Source organism: Pongo abelii, chromosome 1 (assembly GCF_028885655.2).
Source record: "Pongo abelii isolate AG06213 chromosome 1, NHGRI_mPonAbe1-v2.0_pri, whole genome shotgun sequence".
Lineage (NCBI taxonomy): Eukaryota > Metazoa > Chordata > Mammalia > Primates > Hominidae > Pongo > Pongo abelii.
The window spans coordinates 18369251-18389047 of record NC_071985.2 but is presented as its reverse complement, the minus strand read 5'-3'; the positions used below and the strand labels follow the sequence as shown (position 1 = coordinate 18389047).

Here is a 19797-nt window from a genome sequence, read left to right as displayed (position 1 = left end):
GGTTCGTACCTGATTAAATTAATGTGGTTGTTAAAACCTCTGCTAAGACTTCGTGCTGGCATTTGATCTAACCACAGCACGGGCTGGTCTGGGTCGGCAATCCTATAAAACAGAGACCTTTATAAAACCAGAAGTGTTCAGAAGCATTCCAAATAAAACATGTAGAAGTGTTTGCAAAGGTGGGGATAAAGCAACAGCTAGTCCATTATATCTAAAAATGTGATGTCCATACCTACAAATTCCAAACAGATGTTCCAGCTGGACCAGGCGAGAAGCCAAGTAAAGGTAAAGGTTTAGGAGCAGAGCACAGTTTTTGTCATGCAAATGAATATCAAAGGTTACTCTAAACTAGCTAGTTGCCAGGCACACCATTATCTATAAAGGGACTGGTCCAGCGAAGTTCATTCAGAGGTACCACAGGTAATGGATCTGTTCTTTCAAAGAGACTGTTTCTAAAATGCTTCATGTAAATAGGTGATTGAAAATGTGACAACAATCAATTCGTTTTTTTTTTTTTTTGAGGTGGAGTCTCGCTGTGTCGCCCAGGCTGGAGTGCAGTGGCGCGATCTTGGCTGACTGCAAGCTCCGCCTCCTGGGTTCACGCCATTCTCCTGCCTCAGCCTCTGGAGTAGCTGCGACTACATGTGCCCACCACCACACCCAGCTACTTTTTGTATTTTTAGCAGAGACAGGGTTTCACCGTGTTAGCCAGAATGGTCTCGATCTCCTGACTTCGTGATCCGCCTGCCTCGGCCTCCCAAAGTGCTGGGATTACAGGCATGAGCCACAGCGCCCAGCCAATCAATTCCTATTTTGAAAATATTAGTTAAGTGTATGTCAAATAATAAAGATGCCAGCAATTTCTAACAAACTTTAGAGAGGAAAACCTAACTTGGAAGGCCTGGTGTTAGCAAGCAAAACAGGGTTCATAGCCTGTTAGCTAAAACAGACTGATGTTATTTGACAATGATAAGACTTATAGTTTATTTTCACTGAGATGTTAGTTACCTTCTCCATTTAACTGCAATGTCAAACATGTCTCTCCACTGCATCAACCGTGTCTTTCCATTCATTCGAACTTTTGAGTTGGTCCATGTACGCTGCACGGCTTGCATGACCTCCAATGCGGCCAAACCCATAGCTACGAGAAAGGAATATCAAGAAGAGTTAGTACACTTTAGAGGGACTGAGTTCCACCTACTTTACAGACTCTCAGTGATAACTCAAGAGTTAGCACATAAAGGGTCAGAAGTATTGGTGATATAACAAGACCCAAGGCACGTTTCAGTCATGATAGTCCTACTAAAATTAAAACCCATCAGAATTAACTAGAGACAACTCAAGTTGTCTGCTCCCAACTCTGCTTCCTACTGAAACAAGTGGAGGTTTGCATTCTTCCTCACTCCTATAATAAGGAAATAGCTCCCTGGATCAGCTGTCTGATTTTGAGTAAGGACTTAAGATCTATATTCTAGTTTATAGTACAGCAATAGCAAAAAAGCCAAGGATGGAAGCAGTCTTCTTTCAGAATTCAGTTTGAATGATTCTACACATTTCTATTCTGATCACATGGAGAATCTGAATAAGCACAATAAATACTAATTTATTAAAATGCACAACATGGCTTAACCACCCTTCCTCTTATGCCAGGAATATTTTCATTTTCAGGTGGTTTCCAGAATACCTCTGTGTATTCTCTTGTTTGGCAGGAAACCAGGTGTTTCATATTGCATCAGGGATCCCAAACGATCAGCCACACAAATCAGCTCCTGTACTTCAGGCTTATAACTCTCAAAGTTCTGATGTAACACATCTCTGGAAGAAACATCATGTACATGATAAGGACTTTTACAACAGACATTTGGTAATCCAATTCCACCTGAGAAGCAGTCACTTCCTCCACTGGAAAACTAATGAAGCATTCTATGACCACATAATCCTTACTTCAGTCCTTTGCACCCAACCATACCTCAGCTTAAAAGGGAATCTTTATGTCGGCATGTGCATAATTGCCATCACATGCTGGTTAGTAACAGTGAAAACTATGATAACTAGCGTGCAATTCAGAAGACACCTCTTTCCATTATTTGCTTTGTAAACTTCTCCAGAATACATTCCTGAATGGACTGCCTTTTTCAACAAGCAACCAAATCTCTGCCCTTTGTCCATTCCTCACCCCTGCCCAAGTTGTATTAGAACAAGCATACTTGGAATGATACATGGAAATACTACTGTTTAGCTGCCAACCTGCTTGATGCTTTTATAACAAAGACTGAAATTCTAAATTACAGGTTGTTCTGGGGATCTCCAAGACCATCCTTACTCAGGCTCAGAAATTGGCTGAAAGGGCTCAGTGGACTTAGCACATAATGATACTCACAATAGTAAGTATCATTTTTTGTTTTGTGTCCTTTACAAAACAAAATCAGCAGAGGGAAGAGGCACATTGGGAGAAGTCTGGAGGAAACCAGTCACAAGCTTCCAAGGGTCCTCTCCCAAGGAAGTCATATATGACACATTAAATTCTCCCAGCGATTAGTTGCAAACACGTGTAAAATGCTGCCAACCAGGAAAGCTCATTAAAGACTCAGTGGCCAGGGTTATAGACACCTTATGCCTGGCAAGTTCCCAAATTCCAGATACCCAGAAGGAAAGCAAGCAAGTGTTGAATAGAAACCACACTGTTTGAACACACAGTTTAGGCACAGGAAGCCTCTCCTATTAGTTTTGGGAGTGGTAGGAATCCCCTCAAAATCCAAGTTCCCAGATACCAACCAAGGGTCACTCTTGCAAACAGTCCTTTCTAAGGACAGCAGTCACAGACCTGCTATGTTAACTCTTTTGTGCACAGAAATATTTCTCAAAAAAGGAGTGGTTAGAGAACATGCATAATCTCCATGAGCAATCAATTTTCTTTTTATTATTTTTGTTCATTTAATAGTTGAGACACATAGAAAACACAAAGTCAAATTACCCAGTTTAAGAACTAGAGCAATTCATGCAGTTGTATCTACTTGTATGCTGCTTTCCTATCCCATCCTCCTGTCTCTTGAAATGTGTGCTCCTGATTCACTTACCTTTTTAAAAACTAGGTTTGTTATATACATATATATATATATACAGTATACTCTACAGTTTTGCTTATGAGCTTTGGGAGAAAAAATATGTGAGAGCACAGCTTACTGACTTGCTGCTTTTATTCAACATTACATTTTAAAATTAATCCACATTGTTGCCTCGGTCATTTGTTTATACTGCTGTATAATATCCCATTGTGTGACTGTGTCACATTTATCCATTCTTCTGTTGATGGACATTTGGGTTGATTTCCAGTGTCAGCTGTGAACAAATTCTGCTGGCAGACCTGTATAAATCTCTCCTGGTAGATATGTGCACAAGTACAAAGTTCTCTGAATAGACATAGGAACAGAATCTTATATCAAGTATGAGAATATTCAGCTTTACTAGATAATGACAAACTGCTTTCCAAAGTGGTTGTAGCAACTTATACTCTAACCAGGAGTATAAAAGTTTTCCATAATCTCCCTTCTGACCAATATTACTATTATCAGACTTTGTAACATTTGCTCATCTAGTGGCTGAAAAAAATCTCAGGAGGCCTTAATTTATGAACTAAAGTATCTCTTCATGTTTGTCATTCATGTTTTCCCTGTGGTAAAATTACTTGTTCATGTCTTTTGCACACTTTTCTATTGGTTGTCTCTTATTTTTTAATTTGTAGTGATACTTCATAAACTTGGACACTAATTCTTGGTCAGTTATTAAATTTGCAAGTACCTTTATCCAATTTGGGCTTATTTTTCTTTCTTTATGGTGTCATTTGTTGAATAGAAGTTCTTAGGTTCAAGGTAGTCCAATTTATCAATCTTTTTGTTTCAGATCTATGCTTTGTGCTTCTTATGAAATCCTTGTCTACTCCAAAGTCATAAACATCTTCATTTGTATTTCCTCCTAAAGTTTAAAATGTTTTGCCATTCATACTTCAGATTTTCATCCATTTGGAATTAGATTACTATGCCATCACAAATATCAATTTTATTTTATCCATAAAATAACCTAATTGGCCCACTCCCACATCTTGACCAGTCCCACTCTGATCTCTAACATACTTTTACCATTTATCCAAGCTATCTATTCTCTTCCTTTAGTCCACTTGTCTATCCCTGCACCAATACCATTCTGTTCATTATTATATTAAGTTTTGCTACCTGGTAAGATGAGAAGCTTCCTCTTCAAGCCTGAGCATCCTCTTCTTTGGGAGTATCTTGATTATTCTTGGTCCTTTGTTCTTCCATAGAATTTACAGAATTTGCTTAAGAAGTGCCTCAAAAAAACTTGGGATTTTGAATGGCATTTTATTAAATATATAATTAATTTGCAGAGAAATGGCCTACTAATGTTACTGAACTTCCAATCCATGAACATAGTATTTCTCACCATTTATTTGTTTTATCTTAGTAACTTTCAATTAAGTTTTGTGATCTCCATACAGATTTTATACAGATTTTGTAAGATTTATTTCTAAGTATTTGTTACTATTATAAATGATATTTTTGTTGCATATATATATAGAAATGTAACTGATTATTTTATATCGATTATAAACAATGAGCTTGCTAAACTCTCATCATTTCCTATAATTTGTAGATCTTCTAGGTTTCCTTTGTAGAAAATTATGTGATCTGCAAACAATGACAGCTTTCTATTTTCCTTTCTAATCCATATCACTGATTTCTTTTTCTTCTTTCTGTGCACTGTCTAGGACTTGTAGTTCAGTATTACAGAGAAGCACTGATTCTGGGCTTTTTGCTTCGACTCCCAATGGTAATGTTAATGTATCTACCATTTCATTAGTTAAAATGATGTTTGCTATAGGTGTTTTTTGTTTTGTTTTGTTTTTAGAGATGGGGTCTTTGCTGTGTTGCTGTAGTGCGATGGATGGCTATTCACAGGCACAAGGATAGCATGCTTGATTGAACTCCTGGGCTCAGGCAATTCTCCTACCTCACCCTCCCAAGTAGCAGGGAGTAGCGTGCCACCATGCCCAGCTTATAGCTCAGTTTTGAGAAAGGAAAAAAAAATCATCTTCATTTAAAGCACTTACTTTATGTGGGGTTGCAACCCTGGCTGCTCTTCGTAGTCTTCTATGAGGAAAGGCAGATTTTTAGCCCAGTGGTCCTTAAAGCTTCCAGGCAGATCCACATCAATGTTATATTCCGTAAGGGGGGTATCAAGGTGTGCATGAAGATATCGAGAATACTCTGCAGAAAGGAAATGAGATCTGACACATCCAAATACTGCTAAAGAAACTTTCTTATGGCTAGCTGCCATACAAATACTTTATAACAAGCTGTTCTTCAATTATAAGAATTCTAAAGAGTTTCTAAATTTCAGTAAGTCACTATTAGTATATGATAGAGGTAACCTGCCATTGACTTGAGATAACAAGGTCAAATATAAGTCAGTCAGTCTGGGTCTACTTTGGCTAAATTTTTTTTTCTTTTTTTTTTTTTTGAGACAGAGTCTTGCTCTGTCGCCCAGGCTGGAGTGCAGTGGTGCAATCTTGGCTCACTGCAAGCTCCGCCTCTCGGGTGCAAGCCATTCTCCTGCCTCAGCCTCCCGAGTAGCTGGGACTACAGGTGCCCACCACCATGCCCGGCTTATTTTTTGTATTTTTAGTAGAGACAGGGTTTCACCGTGTTAGCCAGGATGGTCTCGATCTCCTGACCTCGTGATCCGCCTGCCTCAGCCTCCCAAAGTGCTGGGATTACAGGCATGAGCCACCGCGCCCGGCCTACTTTGGCTAAATTTTAATCACCTTTCCAGGAAAACCACCAAAAATCTCATTGTTTTCAATTCCAGAGCTTGAGAATCCAAGTTCAGTGTCAGATAGAGCCTGGTACTCTGTCAACTGGTATATAGATTAATTGGGTATATGATTTCACCAACTAATGGACTGCTGCTTATCTCTATGAAAGCAGTGTAGGAAAAAACCCAAAGTACAGAGTACCTGCCCCTTCTGCCTATAATTCACAAGTGCAAGCTCCACTGAACCAGTAAAAAGGGAATTGTAATTCAGGTAGAAGAAAGATGTTCTCTAATAGGTAGCCCCTAGCCACCTGGCTATTGGATACTTAATGAGGCTAGGGTGATTGAAACTGAATTTTAAATTTTATTTAATTTGAATTAATTTAAACTTACAAACTGACACTTGATTCAATCATTAGAAAACTTCAGTATGTTTGGAACAACTTGCACATATGAACCTACTTTTTTAACTATAAATATTATAAATTCTAAGTTCAGATCAAGTATTTCCAATGAAAATTTAACATCCAAATTAAGATGTACTATAGCATAAACTATACATCAGATTTCAAAGACTTAGTGCAACAAATAATGTAAAGTATCTAATGAATAGCAGTTTCATATTAATTATGTTATATATTGAATGGCTATTTTGGGTATACTGAATTTAAAATTATACATTATTAAAATTAATTCCACTTCTTTGATTTTCACTTTTCTAATGCGGCTACTACAAATCTAAAATTACATACACAGCTTTCCATTTTTTTTTATTTTGGACAGTCATGGTATAAAGGGCTTATACCATGTATAACAATACAAATAAGAATGTAGGCTTTAATAAAAAACTGTCTTCAGAGACAGGAGATAAAAGGCGAGTAAAAGTACAACTAATAAAAGGGTAACTGCAAGATTTGCTTTCTTCCTCACCCATATTTCTCCAAAATATATGATAATTTTGATATGAAGGAATGACAAGTCAAAGATACCAAGTTCACATTTAACAGTAAGAACCAGCTGGGCGTGGTGGCTCATGCCTGTAATCCCAGCACTTTGGGAGGCCGAAGCAGGCGGATCACGACGTCAAGAGATCGAGACCATCCTGGCCAACATGGTGAAACCCTGTCTCTACTAAGAATACAAAAATTAGCTGGGCATGATGGCGCGCCCTTGTAGTCCCAGCTACTCAGGAGGCTGAGGCAGGAGAATGGGATGAACCTGGGAGGCGGAGGTTGCAGTGAGCTGAGATTGCACCACCGTACAGCAGCCTGGTGACAGAGCAAGACTCCGTCTCAAAACAAAACAAAAAAACAGTAAGAACCTCACAGAATGTCAGTTTCCTGCCTTTCTTGTATTCTTGGATGAGATGTGATGAGACACAAATACTCCAGATGCTTGTCACATTTAGTTCAAAATATGGCTTTTAGACTTAAGTAAAAAATGTTTTAACTTTAGAAAGTAAAAATTTTAAAAGTGGTAGAAAATGCATTTGACTGATCTTTCGAAGATATAAACATGTAGTCTCGACACTAGCACTGACAAGGTGTGGCTGTGGACAAGTCACCTAGCCTCTTTCAGACTCCACTGTTTCATATGAAACATAAAAGAGTCAAGCAATATGATTTCTACAGCTTTGAGCATGAAAATCCAACAATTCTGTGATTTTCTGACTTACCTCGGAGATACTTCACTTTAAGATACTCAGGGCTAGCCTTCTGGCCTGGGAGAGGATCATTCAGCATAACTTTTGTTTGTGCTTTTATCCCTTCATAAAACTGTCCCATGGCAACATGGCTGAGCCCTTTCATATACTGGCACACTTCATTATATGGCTCTAGCTGCAGACACCGCTGAGGACAAAATGCTGCATTAGTAGCAATACAGTTTAGGAAAACTTTGAAATGCTTTATTCTTTACTCTGGAATTACTTTTCCTTCCAGGTTCAACCAGACCTGTAAGCTAGTCTACAGGACAAGGGCAATGATTTCTTCTCTTTCTTTTTGTTGGAGCAGAAACACTATTCTCAGTCCCCCTTCTCTATTCATTTCACTAAACTTCACTGAAGAATAATCCAATGATTCCAATTACGGTGTTCTTATTTATGGATGCTCACCTTAAAGTTCTTAAGGGCTTCCTGTAAGCTGCCGTGGTGGTAGAGCATCATTCCCCGGAGCTGGAGGGTTTGCACATGATTTTGGTTGAGCAACAGTGCCTTTTGAAAGCTCTCAGTGGCTGCTTCAAAATTGCCCAGTTCTCTAGGTATTTAATAATAGTTATGAATACAGTATAGATATTACGGGAAACATACAGAATAAGCTATCCTCAGAATTACGGACCAATATGTAAACAAGATACCTTGATGGGGGTGTTCCCTTTGTTACTTTTTTATAGCCTCTGACATATTACATTTCACTTACTTCTAAATCTCACCAGCTCATAGGATAACCACAGAGCTCTTGAAATTCTGTGGGGAAAATTCATCTGCTGATTTCCAAAGGCAGTCGCTTATTCAAACCCCTCTCCTTGATTATTCACAATGAGTCCCAAACCCTAAAAAACTGTGTAAATTTTAATATATGGATAAAAACACACTTTTCCCATTTGGAAGAAAATATACCAATTATAATCATAAACAGTTCATCATTCTCAATCAAATTCATAGCCTTAAAAATGCATTTTTTTTTTTGGTCACCAAAGTTGCTTTGCTTAAAATCTAGTAAATCATTATATAATTTAGAATTCTGAAAAAAGAAGTGTATTTTAGAATTGTAACCATTCCAGGATGGAAATGGTTGTTATGGATCAATCTGCTTTTTATTTGCTTTTTAAATAGGTTTAGAAACCGGGTCTCACTGCATTGCTCAGGCTGAAATCAGCCTCCTGGGCTCAGGCGATGCTCCCACTTCACCTCCTGAAAAGCGGGACCCAATTCTCTATAAATAATTAACATTTTTAAAAACTATAATTCCTGCTTACATTCATACAGCACTTTACAAGGTGCTTTCAAATCTGTTTTCAATTTATATTCAATAATTCTGTGAGACAGGAAGCATAAATATCATCCCTTAAACCCCAAACAAATCCAAACACACTTTTTCCAAGTTAATATAAGAGCTCCTCAAACTATCAGATAAATAAGCTCTTGAATGTAATCCTTCCTGAATAAGGTACCTAATAAAGGGACTTTCTGTCACTATCTTTCTTTTCTAGCTTTTGTAGCACCTTTACAAGTGAGAAGCCAGAAGCTCAGGGAAGTTAAGCACTCATACCTGCAGAACGACCAAGGCAGAACTAAGTCATGAGCTCCTTCACTCATGCCATCCTACCTCCTTTTCATAACACAATATACTTTTTTTTCCTGTTTTGAGATAGAGTCTCGCTCTGTCGCCCAAGCTGGAGTGCAGTGGCTCAATCTCGGCTCACCGCAACCTCGACTCCCGGGTTCAAGCGATTCTCCAGCCTCAGCCTCCCAAGTAGCTGGGATTACAGGAACCCACCACCATGCCCAGCTAATTTTTGTATTTTTAGTAGACACAGGGTTTCACCATGTTGGCCAGGCTGGTCTTGAACTCCTGACCTCAAGTGATCTGCCTGTCTCAGCCTCCCAAAGTGCTAGAATTACAGGGGTGAGCCACCACTCCCGGCTTACTTTTTTTTTTTTTTTTTTTTTTTTAAGCCAAAAGTCACAATAGCTCTATTCATCAGGGCAATGCATGGGGTCAGGAAGCCAAGTTCTAGTTACAACTTCTCATTCTCAGTAGATGTACATTATAATCACAACTTTTCCATCCCTTCATTCTAGGACTCTTCAAAGAGATCATAGGAAATTTACCTTAGTTACTAAGAAAGTAGCAGCAGCATCTATACCCCAATAGCTTACAATGCCACTATTCAAAACAACAACCCTTGAAGGATGAACGTTTTCTAGACCAATACACACGCTGAAGTTAAGAGAGAATACTGTGCATCATGACATCCTCTGATACAATTTTTTTTTCTGCATTTCAGAGAAAATATCAACAAGTCTATACATACTTGCACAATTCAAAATATCCATCTCCTTTGGTTAAGAAATACTATTTCTTTTAAATATTACGTGAAGCTATCTTGTCTCCCCACCCTTCAGCCTCCCTCCTACCCCAACTGTTATTATTTTACTCACCTATACGCCTGCCCTAGACTTTTATATGCATCAATAAAGTCAACTTTCTGCTTCAAAGCTTCTTTGAAGGATTCAATAGCTTCCTGTAAAAAGTGTAGAGAAAATTATTTCATTTGCATAATTGTTAAAATTGAGATTCACTTAAATCATAAAAGGATTTAAATATATATCCTGGTCTCTGACAGATTTTCTTTTAAATAGGAGGACTTTTAAAAAAGAGAGGCAGAAAATGCAATAAACTATAAGTCAGAAGGATTTAATTTCAGTAAACAAATGCATTACTATGAAAAATATGAGCCTTAGATTTCTCCCCTTTACAATGGGAAATCAGCTTTCCATTTTCTCTACTTTATTACTAGCTACTTCATTAAAACTTTGAATACTAATCATTTCACCTTCATATTATTAATATCATATCCTTAATTAAGAAAGGCCCTAGGACCAAAAGCAAGCCTAACAGCTGTGTGAAATAATTTAAAATGATCATAACTGGCAACATTTAAAATTGAACCGAGAGACAAAAAAGAAAGCCCAATGTGAAACTGTTTCTAAAACAAGCAAAAAGGCTCCTAGATTCACCAACTGAAGGATTCCCATGATCTACAAGGAAAAAGAAAAAGTAAAACAAAACAAAACAAAAACCTTAAGTTGGAGGTGTTTGGGGTTAGCTTCCGTCGGCCTAACACCAAGTCTGTGGCTAAGAAAGTGAGAACTCCTAAGCAGGCACTATCCTTTGGGAAGCTATCCTTGGAAATGCATGGTGTACTTGGCTACCGCCTAACTCCCTCTCCATCTATGAAAACTATTAATCAAGTGTACCATTCTATTTAAGTAGAAACAACCTAGGCTTAAACCAACATTAAATGTACTTTTCACTGTGACTTATACACTGCAATAAAAAAATTATGACTATATTAGCTTACTAACACTTTTCCTAAGGAAAAGACATATCTTACTAAAGTTACCTGCTATAAAGCATCATGATCTCTAATAGCTTTAATGCAAAAGACATGACTTTAGATAATTTTACACCTGATTAGATAATTCATAGAAGAAAACTACTGAAGATGTCACATACCTTGTACATGGTAGGCACTCAATAAATATTTAATGATTTGGTAAGGCACACAAAATTGTTTTGCAAAAGCAGTACAATTCTAATTCTTTTCAAAAAGGCATCATTCCCTGCACCTTGATTTTCTCTGGAAGGGAGACAGTAGGACAAGACAGGCTGGTGTGCAAACTCTTCAAAGGCAACGATGGGATGACAATCTACTAATTAAGGACTCCTGCTGAATATCTATGGTTGGGTAGAGAGATAAGAATGGAGAAACTTTAACATTTAAGAAATGTTAAAGATCACTTTTAGTTAGGCTTCTTGCCATGGTGTAACCTTGATCTTTTAAGAGTTTACCACTATATTCTTAATTCAGTAAACATATATTGAGCGCCTACTATGTGCCAGAGACAGTGTGAGGTGCAGGGAAGGCAAGGATAAGCCAGTCATTATCTCTGTCCTCTAAGAATGGAGTCTAGTTAGAAAGCCAATTGTGTCACCAGGTTATCGGAATACAAATTAAGAGCTACAATAGAGATATAAGTAAGTCTCTGAGAATTAAGAGAAAGAAACCACTAACTGAGCCTGGGGTAACAGAACAGGCTTCAGGGAGGAAGTGACAATTGAGTTGGGTCTTGGAGAATGAAAAGGAATTTGGTAAAGAAAGAGGGCATTTTGGAGAGGGGAAATAGTGCTGTACAGTGGCACAGATCACTCAGAAATGGTGCAGGAGTGCAGGGTGCATGGGTGGGTGCAGCGGTGAGGGAAAAGATGGGAGACCAGGCTAACATGGGAAGCTGGGCCAGGAAAGGAAGGGCCTCCTGGGCCAAGCTGTGTAGGCAGTGAGGACTAGGGGGCTTCACACAGGTGCATGACCTCAGGAAATGTACTTTTTAGAGATGATTACTACTAGCAGCAACAAAGACAGACTAGGGACGGAAGGGAATGGAGACAGGGAGCCAAATTAGGGAGTTGCTGCAGTAGTCGGAGCAAGAGATAATGAAAGCTCAAACTGAGAAAGTGTCTCTGAGGAGAGAAAAGAAGGGTCAACCTCAGGAGACATTTTGAAAGGCAAACTACAACAGAGTTCGGTGGCTGCCTGGGTATGGGAGATGAGGGAGAAGAAAGGGTAGGAAGCTTTTAAGCTGAAGAGCTTGGGTGGGTGGCGAGAACATTAACCAAGTAAGGAAGTACAGGAGAAAGGGCAGCTGCAGGGGGGGATGGGGTGGGGCAGGAGGGAATAACGAGCCCATCGGGGCGTGTTAAGTCTGGAGTGCTTGTGGACAGCTAGGTGGAGACGCCCAGGGGGCTGCCCACTCCACTTACAGCATGCTTGGACGCCACAGTTCTTCAAAGTCTGATTTCTCTTCAGCTTTTAAGAGTCTTTGGTTTCGGGGTTCCTGTCTAATCACTGCACAGCTCTCTACCTCATTCTGCCAAAGAGGGGACATAGTAGAATCAAGATTTTAAGGCGTTGGGAACAAAGAAACTACGTTTGAATGAATCAATCTCTAAGCACATGAACTGGCTCTGAATTAATTTGCTTGGCAAATGCCATCCCACCATTTTCAGTCCCCATCTTTCTTACTAGTTGACAGGCAACCACCACCCTAGGGCTGTTCCTTGTAACTAAGAGAACACTCTCAGAAAACTCTCAAAGTGAAGACTGATGGTGTTTGGGACACACGGTTTGTGAAATATCCTTACAACATAGATAAAACAATGGGATTCAATAGAAAAGTTTTTGTTGTTTCCCTAGGAAGATCCAAAATGCCTGATATAACCGCTGGATTAGATAGTTGTAAAATTTGTAACGTAATATTGCCTAATATACTTCTAATGTATTACATCATATAGTAAATAAGCAATCACCCACTCAATTAATTTCTAAATTGCTGTTGGCCAAGAGAGACCACCTTTAGGATATAAAGATAGCTCAAACTCATTGGTCCATTTAATACTTGTCTCTACGGTTAACAAGAGAAATAGAAAAATCTAGACAAAGTTCATTTATTAATTCAGCCATTTCACTACCGACTCAGTTTTCCAATCTGTGTAACAGGGACACCTTCCACTCCTTCTATACCTCATGTGGATGCCGTTGGGATGAAGGAGACAGTAAGTAACCACTCTAACCTCCTCAGACAGCGGATCTATAAAAACGCAAAGCAAGAGTTCCCATCTATTGTACTTGCTGATGCTGTGCTTATGAGCATGGTGAAAAGGACAGAGCACCAAATAACTTGGTAGGACTAGTTTGCTGAGGGGCTTTTAATGCTCAAAATGAAAGCACCGTTTCTAGGTTCTTACCATGCAGATCTAAAGCAAATCAAACTGAATTTCAGTTCTTGTGCAATTTGTAGTTAGTTTCTCTTTTCTGAAAAATTCTCATTTTCAAATACCCCAAAGAGCCCTGTTCATCTTCCTAAACCTGGCTTTACAGTAACAATGTTAAAAGCGAAACCATTTGCATTTGCTTACTTTTAAAAATATTTTCAACCTCTTAATACGAATAGGTTGGTATTTTTTGTATTTGTAATCTTTTTCTCCTCCATGAGTTATCCAAGGGATATAATTTGAGTAGAGTACCGAGGTTCTGAGTTTTTTAAATTTAAGGTGACTGTCAGAGAAGATGAGAGGAACAGGGGGCAGATACAAAATAAACTGGACAAGTCTATCTGGCAGCTGCTCAAAGCATGTTTTAAGAAATTGCTCTCAAAGCCTACGGCTGCCAGTCTGAATCCTGAGGGGAGAGAGAGGTCTTTATTAGGAGTATCCTCCACATACTTCCAAAAGGAATGTGAGGTTTATGAAATAGAATCTGCAAAATTCCTTTTGGTTTGGTTTTTAGTGGGATGGGGTTTTTCTTTTAGAATCTGTAAAACTTTAAATTTTCACAGATAAAATAATCTATAATAATTAATATTTGATTCCTGTTTAAAGCTTACAAAGTACTTTTCACATAGAGTATTTTATTGAATCCTCATGATCACTCCAAGAGGCAGAAAGTAGAACTGTTTCCACTTTATAGACATGGAAGGAGAAACTGATTGCCCATGGAGCTTGGAGCGAGAACTCAAACCAAGACCATTCAACACCAACTTCAATGCTCTGTCCTTGAAATTCATTATTGCACTAATACGTATTGAGCACCTACTTTGTGACAGGCACTGCCCTTAACACTGAGGATTTGCAATGTGCAGCCTTTTCACAGGTAAACACTCTCCCCACAACCCAAATATATGTATGTCAGATCCTCAAACCACTTTCAATAATAAAATGTCCGTTCTTTCTGCAGAATACATATCCCTGCCACACACTACTGAATTTCTTCACAGCCTTCAAAGTTCTTGTTAAGTACCACCTTCTGGGACTCCTATCAGAATGAATTGCTTTTTGGCTGTGCAGGCTGACTCTATTTCGTTCTCAGGCCCGTCTGTCTTCCATCGGGTAGCTTGGATGTGTCCTGTGTGAGAGCACCTGCTATGTGCCAGGCCTTGAGCGGCACTAAGGAGGCCCAGGTGAGAGAGGCAGCTCCCTGTCAAGTTCCAGGCCCCCGGCTCCTGGCACAAGCCTTCTCACAGTGGGTTCCCTGCACAGACTCAGAACACGGAATCAAGTGCCCGGGCAGGAGGAAGGGCCAGGCTGGAGGCCACGTTTCTGCCCATACTTTCAGTCAGTTCAGATAGCTTTCCTGTTTCCCTCTACCTCCTCTGCCTAGCAGTCAGGCAGTCCTCAAGTAATACTAATACAGTCAATCTCAGAAGGGTCTCCCAACCTGTTCCTGTGGTCTCTCAAGGAGCTGGGTCAAGTTTCATGCCCACTGACCTAGACCCAACCAATGTCACCTGGTCAGTCCTTCTGTCCCTCATCTCCTCAGCCACCATGCTGTCTGAATCTACTTCCTAAATTACGCATTTGGTCTCAGTGCTGGAATCTATGCATTTTGGCAACCTAGAATTTATAGATCCTCTGGCCTGCAAATTTAAGTCAAAATGCTTAGCACAGTACTCCAGGATAAGGACCTGCCCTCCACCGACCTTCCAGCTTCATCTCCCTTAAACCATACCCAACTACTTCCCACTCTGTGAACTGCCCATATTTCCATCTCCCCAAGTCATCACCCACGCTTTCCTCTCTGCCTGAAGGGCTTTTCTTCTCCCACCTCCACCCCCTAATCCTACTCAGTCTTCCAGCTCCAGGACAAAGTCCACCTGTTCTTTGGAGCTTTCTCTAACTCTGCAGTTCCAATGAATCTTTCTTATCTAAGTTTTCAAAGCACTTTGTTTATATTACATTCTTGAGTATGTTTACCATATGATAAATTATACGTGGAAAAAGCTTTGCAAACTGTATCCTCTATAAAGGTAAAGTATCATTTCTCCCACTTATTAACCTTTGATCCTTTCCCTTTCTGTATCTCCCTCCAAGAACCCATCGAAGAGTAGGAGCTCAATAAATAATAAATACCAGCCATCAATCAAACGAATTTCCTCCCACCCACAAGAGAAGCAGAGTCATCATATGGTACAATATGCACAACACTTTCACCTTCAGAAGTCCTCTGTGAAAGAAAGTTAAACCTTTGTATAGCATAGCTATAGGCTGGTTTTTGTTCAGTTCTAAGGACTGCTGAAAGTCTTCATGGGCTGTTGCATAGTCCTACAAAAAGGAGAGTGGGGGGGAAAATAAAATAGTATTCATTAGATATGTGAACATTTCCTAATTTTTGACTGGTAGAGAAAAAAAAATCTCAATTCGTCCTCTGCCCTTTTCGGCTTTAAAGGAAACATTTCATGCCACTATATATTGGTTAAATGCTTATACTACTCATTCAAACAGTTGGGAGTTTTTTAAGAAAAGTGATGGTGAGAAAAACTCACAAAGGTTTAAATTAAGCACTCTGTCTCAACTACAAAAAAATTTATCTCAAATAGTATTATGGTAATAATCTGTTAGAGAAATTTCTGGTACTAGCATTTTATCATACTGGATATTTCCAAAATAATTATGCCACAGATTAACATTAAAATGTGTTATGCTGAGACTCTTTTAATATATTTTCTTTGGCACAGAAAATTGTTATTTAAAGTACTATAAGCCACAGAAATAATTGCAGCAATCATAAATGCCACTCTGATGATAAAAGACAACCTTGTCAGGCTTGGGTCACTTACATAGAGAAGCTACAGTCTGGAAAGCCATGCTAGTTCAGGGTGTGTTTCTTGGGCTGTGAAACCCAAAGAAATTCAAATTTTACCTCTGAGTTTAATAATCACATTGACAACATGCACACCTGCTTCCCTATGAGGACATTTGCGAGAAAGATTGACATACAATCCACAAACTAAATTTATCTTTCTCTCTCTTTTTTTTAATGCCAGTCCAGAATTAGTTATTGCTGACAGCTCAAACAAGAAAATGTTTTTAGTACTTAATGTTCTCCACTGAGTTTAATTTCAGCTACAGAAAATGCTTTTATAACTCTTATGACACAGACATATTACTAAACAGTCAAGGCCCAAATCTATCAAAGAGTCACTTTCTGAGGTCAAGGGAAAAATGAAATCTTCATCATCATAAAAAGAAATACTTCAAGACAAAAACCAGTCACCTCTGATATGAAGTACAGGGTTCCCCGATGTCTGTACAGCCGTGCTGAGGGCTGCAGTTGGATAGCTTTAGTGAGGTCATTCACTGCTTCATTAATTCGTCCCAGAGGGGACAGAATCTAGAAATCCCAAACATGTAATCAGGAAGAATACCAATGACCAACCCTAAAATCCCAATGTTTTTAACTCTTCAATTCCACTTCACCATACTCCACTCACAAAATTACTCTCAGCAGGCTGCAATCCTTGACCCCATATACTATGCGGTGGGGTTCAAAGTCAACCAGCTGAGGTGCCACTAATCTTTGTCCAGTCAAGCAGGAGGCTGATGAACTATGACTGCAGCAACTGCCTTGTCACTATTTCACATTCTGGGTTGTACCAGATGTTGCTTTTCTTGCAATGTGATTTTTTTTCTTGACTTTATCTTTTAAATCAAAATTTGGCATATATACACAAAGATGTCAAAATTAACCTGAAAGATAATGTTGAACCATTAAAATAGACAAATTATTGGACACAGATTAGAGTCTTCCATGGTCTTTAGCTCTGTCCTCTATGGTAAGAAGAGCTGAATGACAGCTTCTAAGATTCCAGATGCTCTTTAAGCCCTTTTGTGTAACAACTTTTAACTCATGAGTCATGATCTGCAGAGTAGGAGGAAAAATATCTGCAAGCCTGTTTGGAAAAGCTCTTTTGAGCCAGCAATCAGTTGTATTCAGGCAACATGAAAATACAGAAGACAGTTCAGAATGCAAAAGTAAACCAAAAAGACATAAGAAAATCCAAAATGGGTATCAGTGTTCACGCAATCAAGCCCAAGCACTTTATCCTGAATGAACGTCCTTAAATTAGGGTTTATTTTGTTGTTGTTTTAGAGACAGGGTCTCACTCTGTCACCCAAGCTGGAATGTAGTGGCACAATCATAGCTCACTGTAACCTCGGACTCCTGGGCTCATGCAATCTTCCTACCTCAGCCTCTTGAGTAGTTTAGGCTACAGGGTTGTGCCATCATGTCCTGCTAATTTATTTTTTAAAATTTTTTGCAGAGGTAGGGGTCTCACTACATTGACCAGGCTGGTCTTGAACTCTTGGCCTTGAGCAATCCTCCTGTGTTGGCCTCCCCAAATTTTGGGATTATAGGCATAAGCCACCATGCCCAGCCTATTCTATCCTTATTAGACAGGTTATTTCTACCCAATTTTATAATTTCCTACTCTACAGACGTTTAAAACCAGCAAGAAAGAGGATTCAGGCAGGCCTATCACCAATAGTAAGCATGATAGCTCAGAAAGAGGAAAGAAATTGAATATATGTCTGAGAATTCAAAAAGCACAGTGGGCTGGGGTTGTATTTGGGAAGGAAAATCATCCCTCCCTAGTTTATCAACCCCTAGGTACATAACTGAATTATCATACCCTAGCACAACAATCAATATGATAATAATGAGTAACTTTAAAAAGTTAACTTATGTTCATCGAATATAGAATATTTCAGAAAGCATGAAAGTGAAAGATTTCTCATAAAATGACTTCTGACATATATAAATGGTATGTTATAATTTAGCTGGAAAATTCAGTATGTAGCAACATTATTGCCCAATAATGCCAGAAAAAGAGAATATTATTATACATTTTTAAGACAATTAAAAATTATTTTTCTAATTACCAATGCCATTTTTGATAAACAGTAGCTTTTTATTAGATATGCAAATTGTAAAGACCTGTTAAATAATTCTTACCTAAATATACTTAATTTAATTCATGATTTGCCAGATTTTAACATAAACCAGAGTGATATAGGGGAAAAAACATCAGTCCCCTCTCCCAGAAGCAGATGATTACCAAATTTGTCACCAAATTAGCCACTAGACACCAACTAAATACCAGCAAGTCTCATGCAGTGATAAACTACAGTCACTTAACCCTTAGGGTTATAATTCAAAATAGATAAGAGGTAAGAAATTAAATCATTCATTGAGAAAGATTTTATTCAAAAAGCCAAATCCCCAACAAAACAAAAATTCACTTTAAGAGACTGAACTGTAAGACACAATAATCTTGAGAACAAAAATACCATAAATACAGTTTTTAAATTCCTACACCTTTAGCACTTCCTTTACTAGTTTTCTCTCCCAAAAGAGAAAATAAAAAGTAATTTTTTCTTTAGTTCAACTATGAGATCATATCAGATGATTAAAAGTTGTTTTATTCAGACTAAATACATTAACACATATGAAGCCTAGATAGCTTATTATTTTAAGGAAGTAAAATAAACACATTTCACTTAAAAACGTAAAACAGAATGCCTTTGTACAGACTCTCTTCCCTGCGCTGAACACTCTCCTTCATCTTGTCCCCACCACACCATGGGACTGGATCAGCTCTAGCCTCGCTTCCTCTGATGGCCTCAGCATCATTCCCAACATTCCCCTTCTTCTCTTCCCAAAGAAGCGCCTCCTCTGTCTACTTGAGCCAGTATTACATGGCATCTTCACCACATATTATCTGTCTCTATGTCAAGCTCCTTTAAGATGTGGCTGTCATCATCCTCACTTGATCTATGTATCCATGCAGCTAGGTCTGTATCATAAGAATTACATTTAAGTGCTCACACACATACACACCAGCAGAATGAACGCTTCCAAGGGCTGTGAATTCCAGTTTGACCTAACAGTCATATCAAGTCTTGCTAAAGTATGTCACATGTACAGTAAATATTATGTGTTATATTTTTCAATGAATATCTATAATATTGTTATATTTTTCAATGAATATTATGTGTTATATTTTTCAATGAATATTATGTGTTTTTCTTTTGTGTTATATTTTTTGTGTTTTTTTAAATTTTATTATTATTATACTTTAAGTTTTAGGGTACATATGCACAACGTGCAGGTTTGTTACATAAAGACTTGGAACCAACCCAAATGTCCAACAACGATAAACTAGATTAAGAAAATGTGGCACATATATATACCATGGAATACTATGCAGCCATAAAAAATGATGAGTTCATGTCCTTTGTAGGGACATGGATGAAACTGTGTTTTTTTTGTGTTATATTTTTATGTGTTATATTTTTCAAAATATAACACAAATATTATGTGTTATATTTTTCGATGAATATCTATAGA

General features: G+C 38.4%; 1 protein-coding gene across 10 annotated transcripts in view; it reads right to left on the bottom strand.

The window, feature by feature from the left end:
• TTC13 (tetratricopeptide repeat domain 13) overlaps positions 1-19797 on the bottom strand; it is a 73160-nt gene that overhangs the window by 17593 nt on the left and 35770 nt on the right. For 6 of the 10 annotated variants that reach the window (XM_024255362.3, XM_024255372.3, XM_024255366.3 and 3 more), the window contains 9 exons: positions 16663-16779; positions 15600-15710; positions 9992-10074; positions 7943-8084; positions 7505-7679; positions 5126-5282; positions 1685-1815; positions 1009-1141; positions 10-102 (listed from right to left, as the gene is read on the bottom strand). In XM_024255362.3, coding sequence (XP_024111130.2) covers positions 10-102; positions 1009-1141; positions 1685-1815; positions 5126-5282; positions 7505-7679; positions 7943-8084; positions 9992-10074; positions 15600-15710; positions 16663-16779 — 1142 coding nt within the window. The remainder of the gene's footprint in view (positions 1-9; positions 103-1008; positions 1142-1684; positions 1816-5125; positions 5283-7504; positions 7680-7942; positions 8085-9991; positions 10075-15599; positions 15711-16662; positions 16780-19797) is intronic. The other 4 variants (XM_054561641.1, XM_063724678.1, XM_054561645.1 and 1 more) reach the window with 1 other exon arrangement.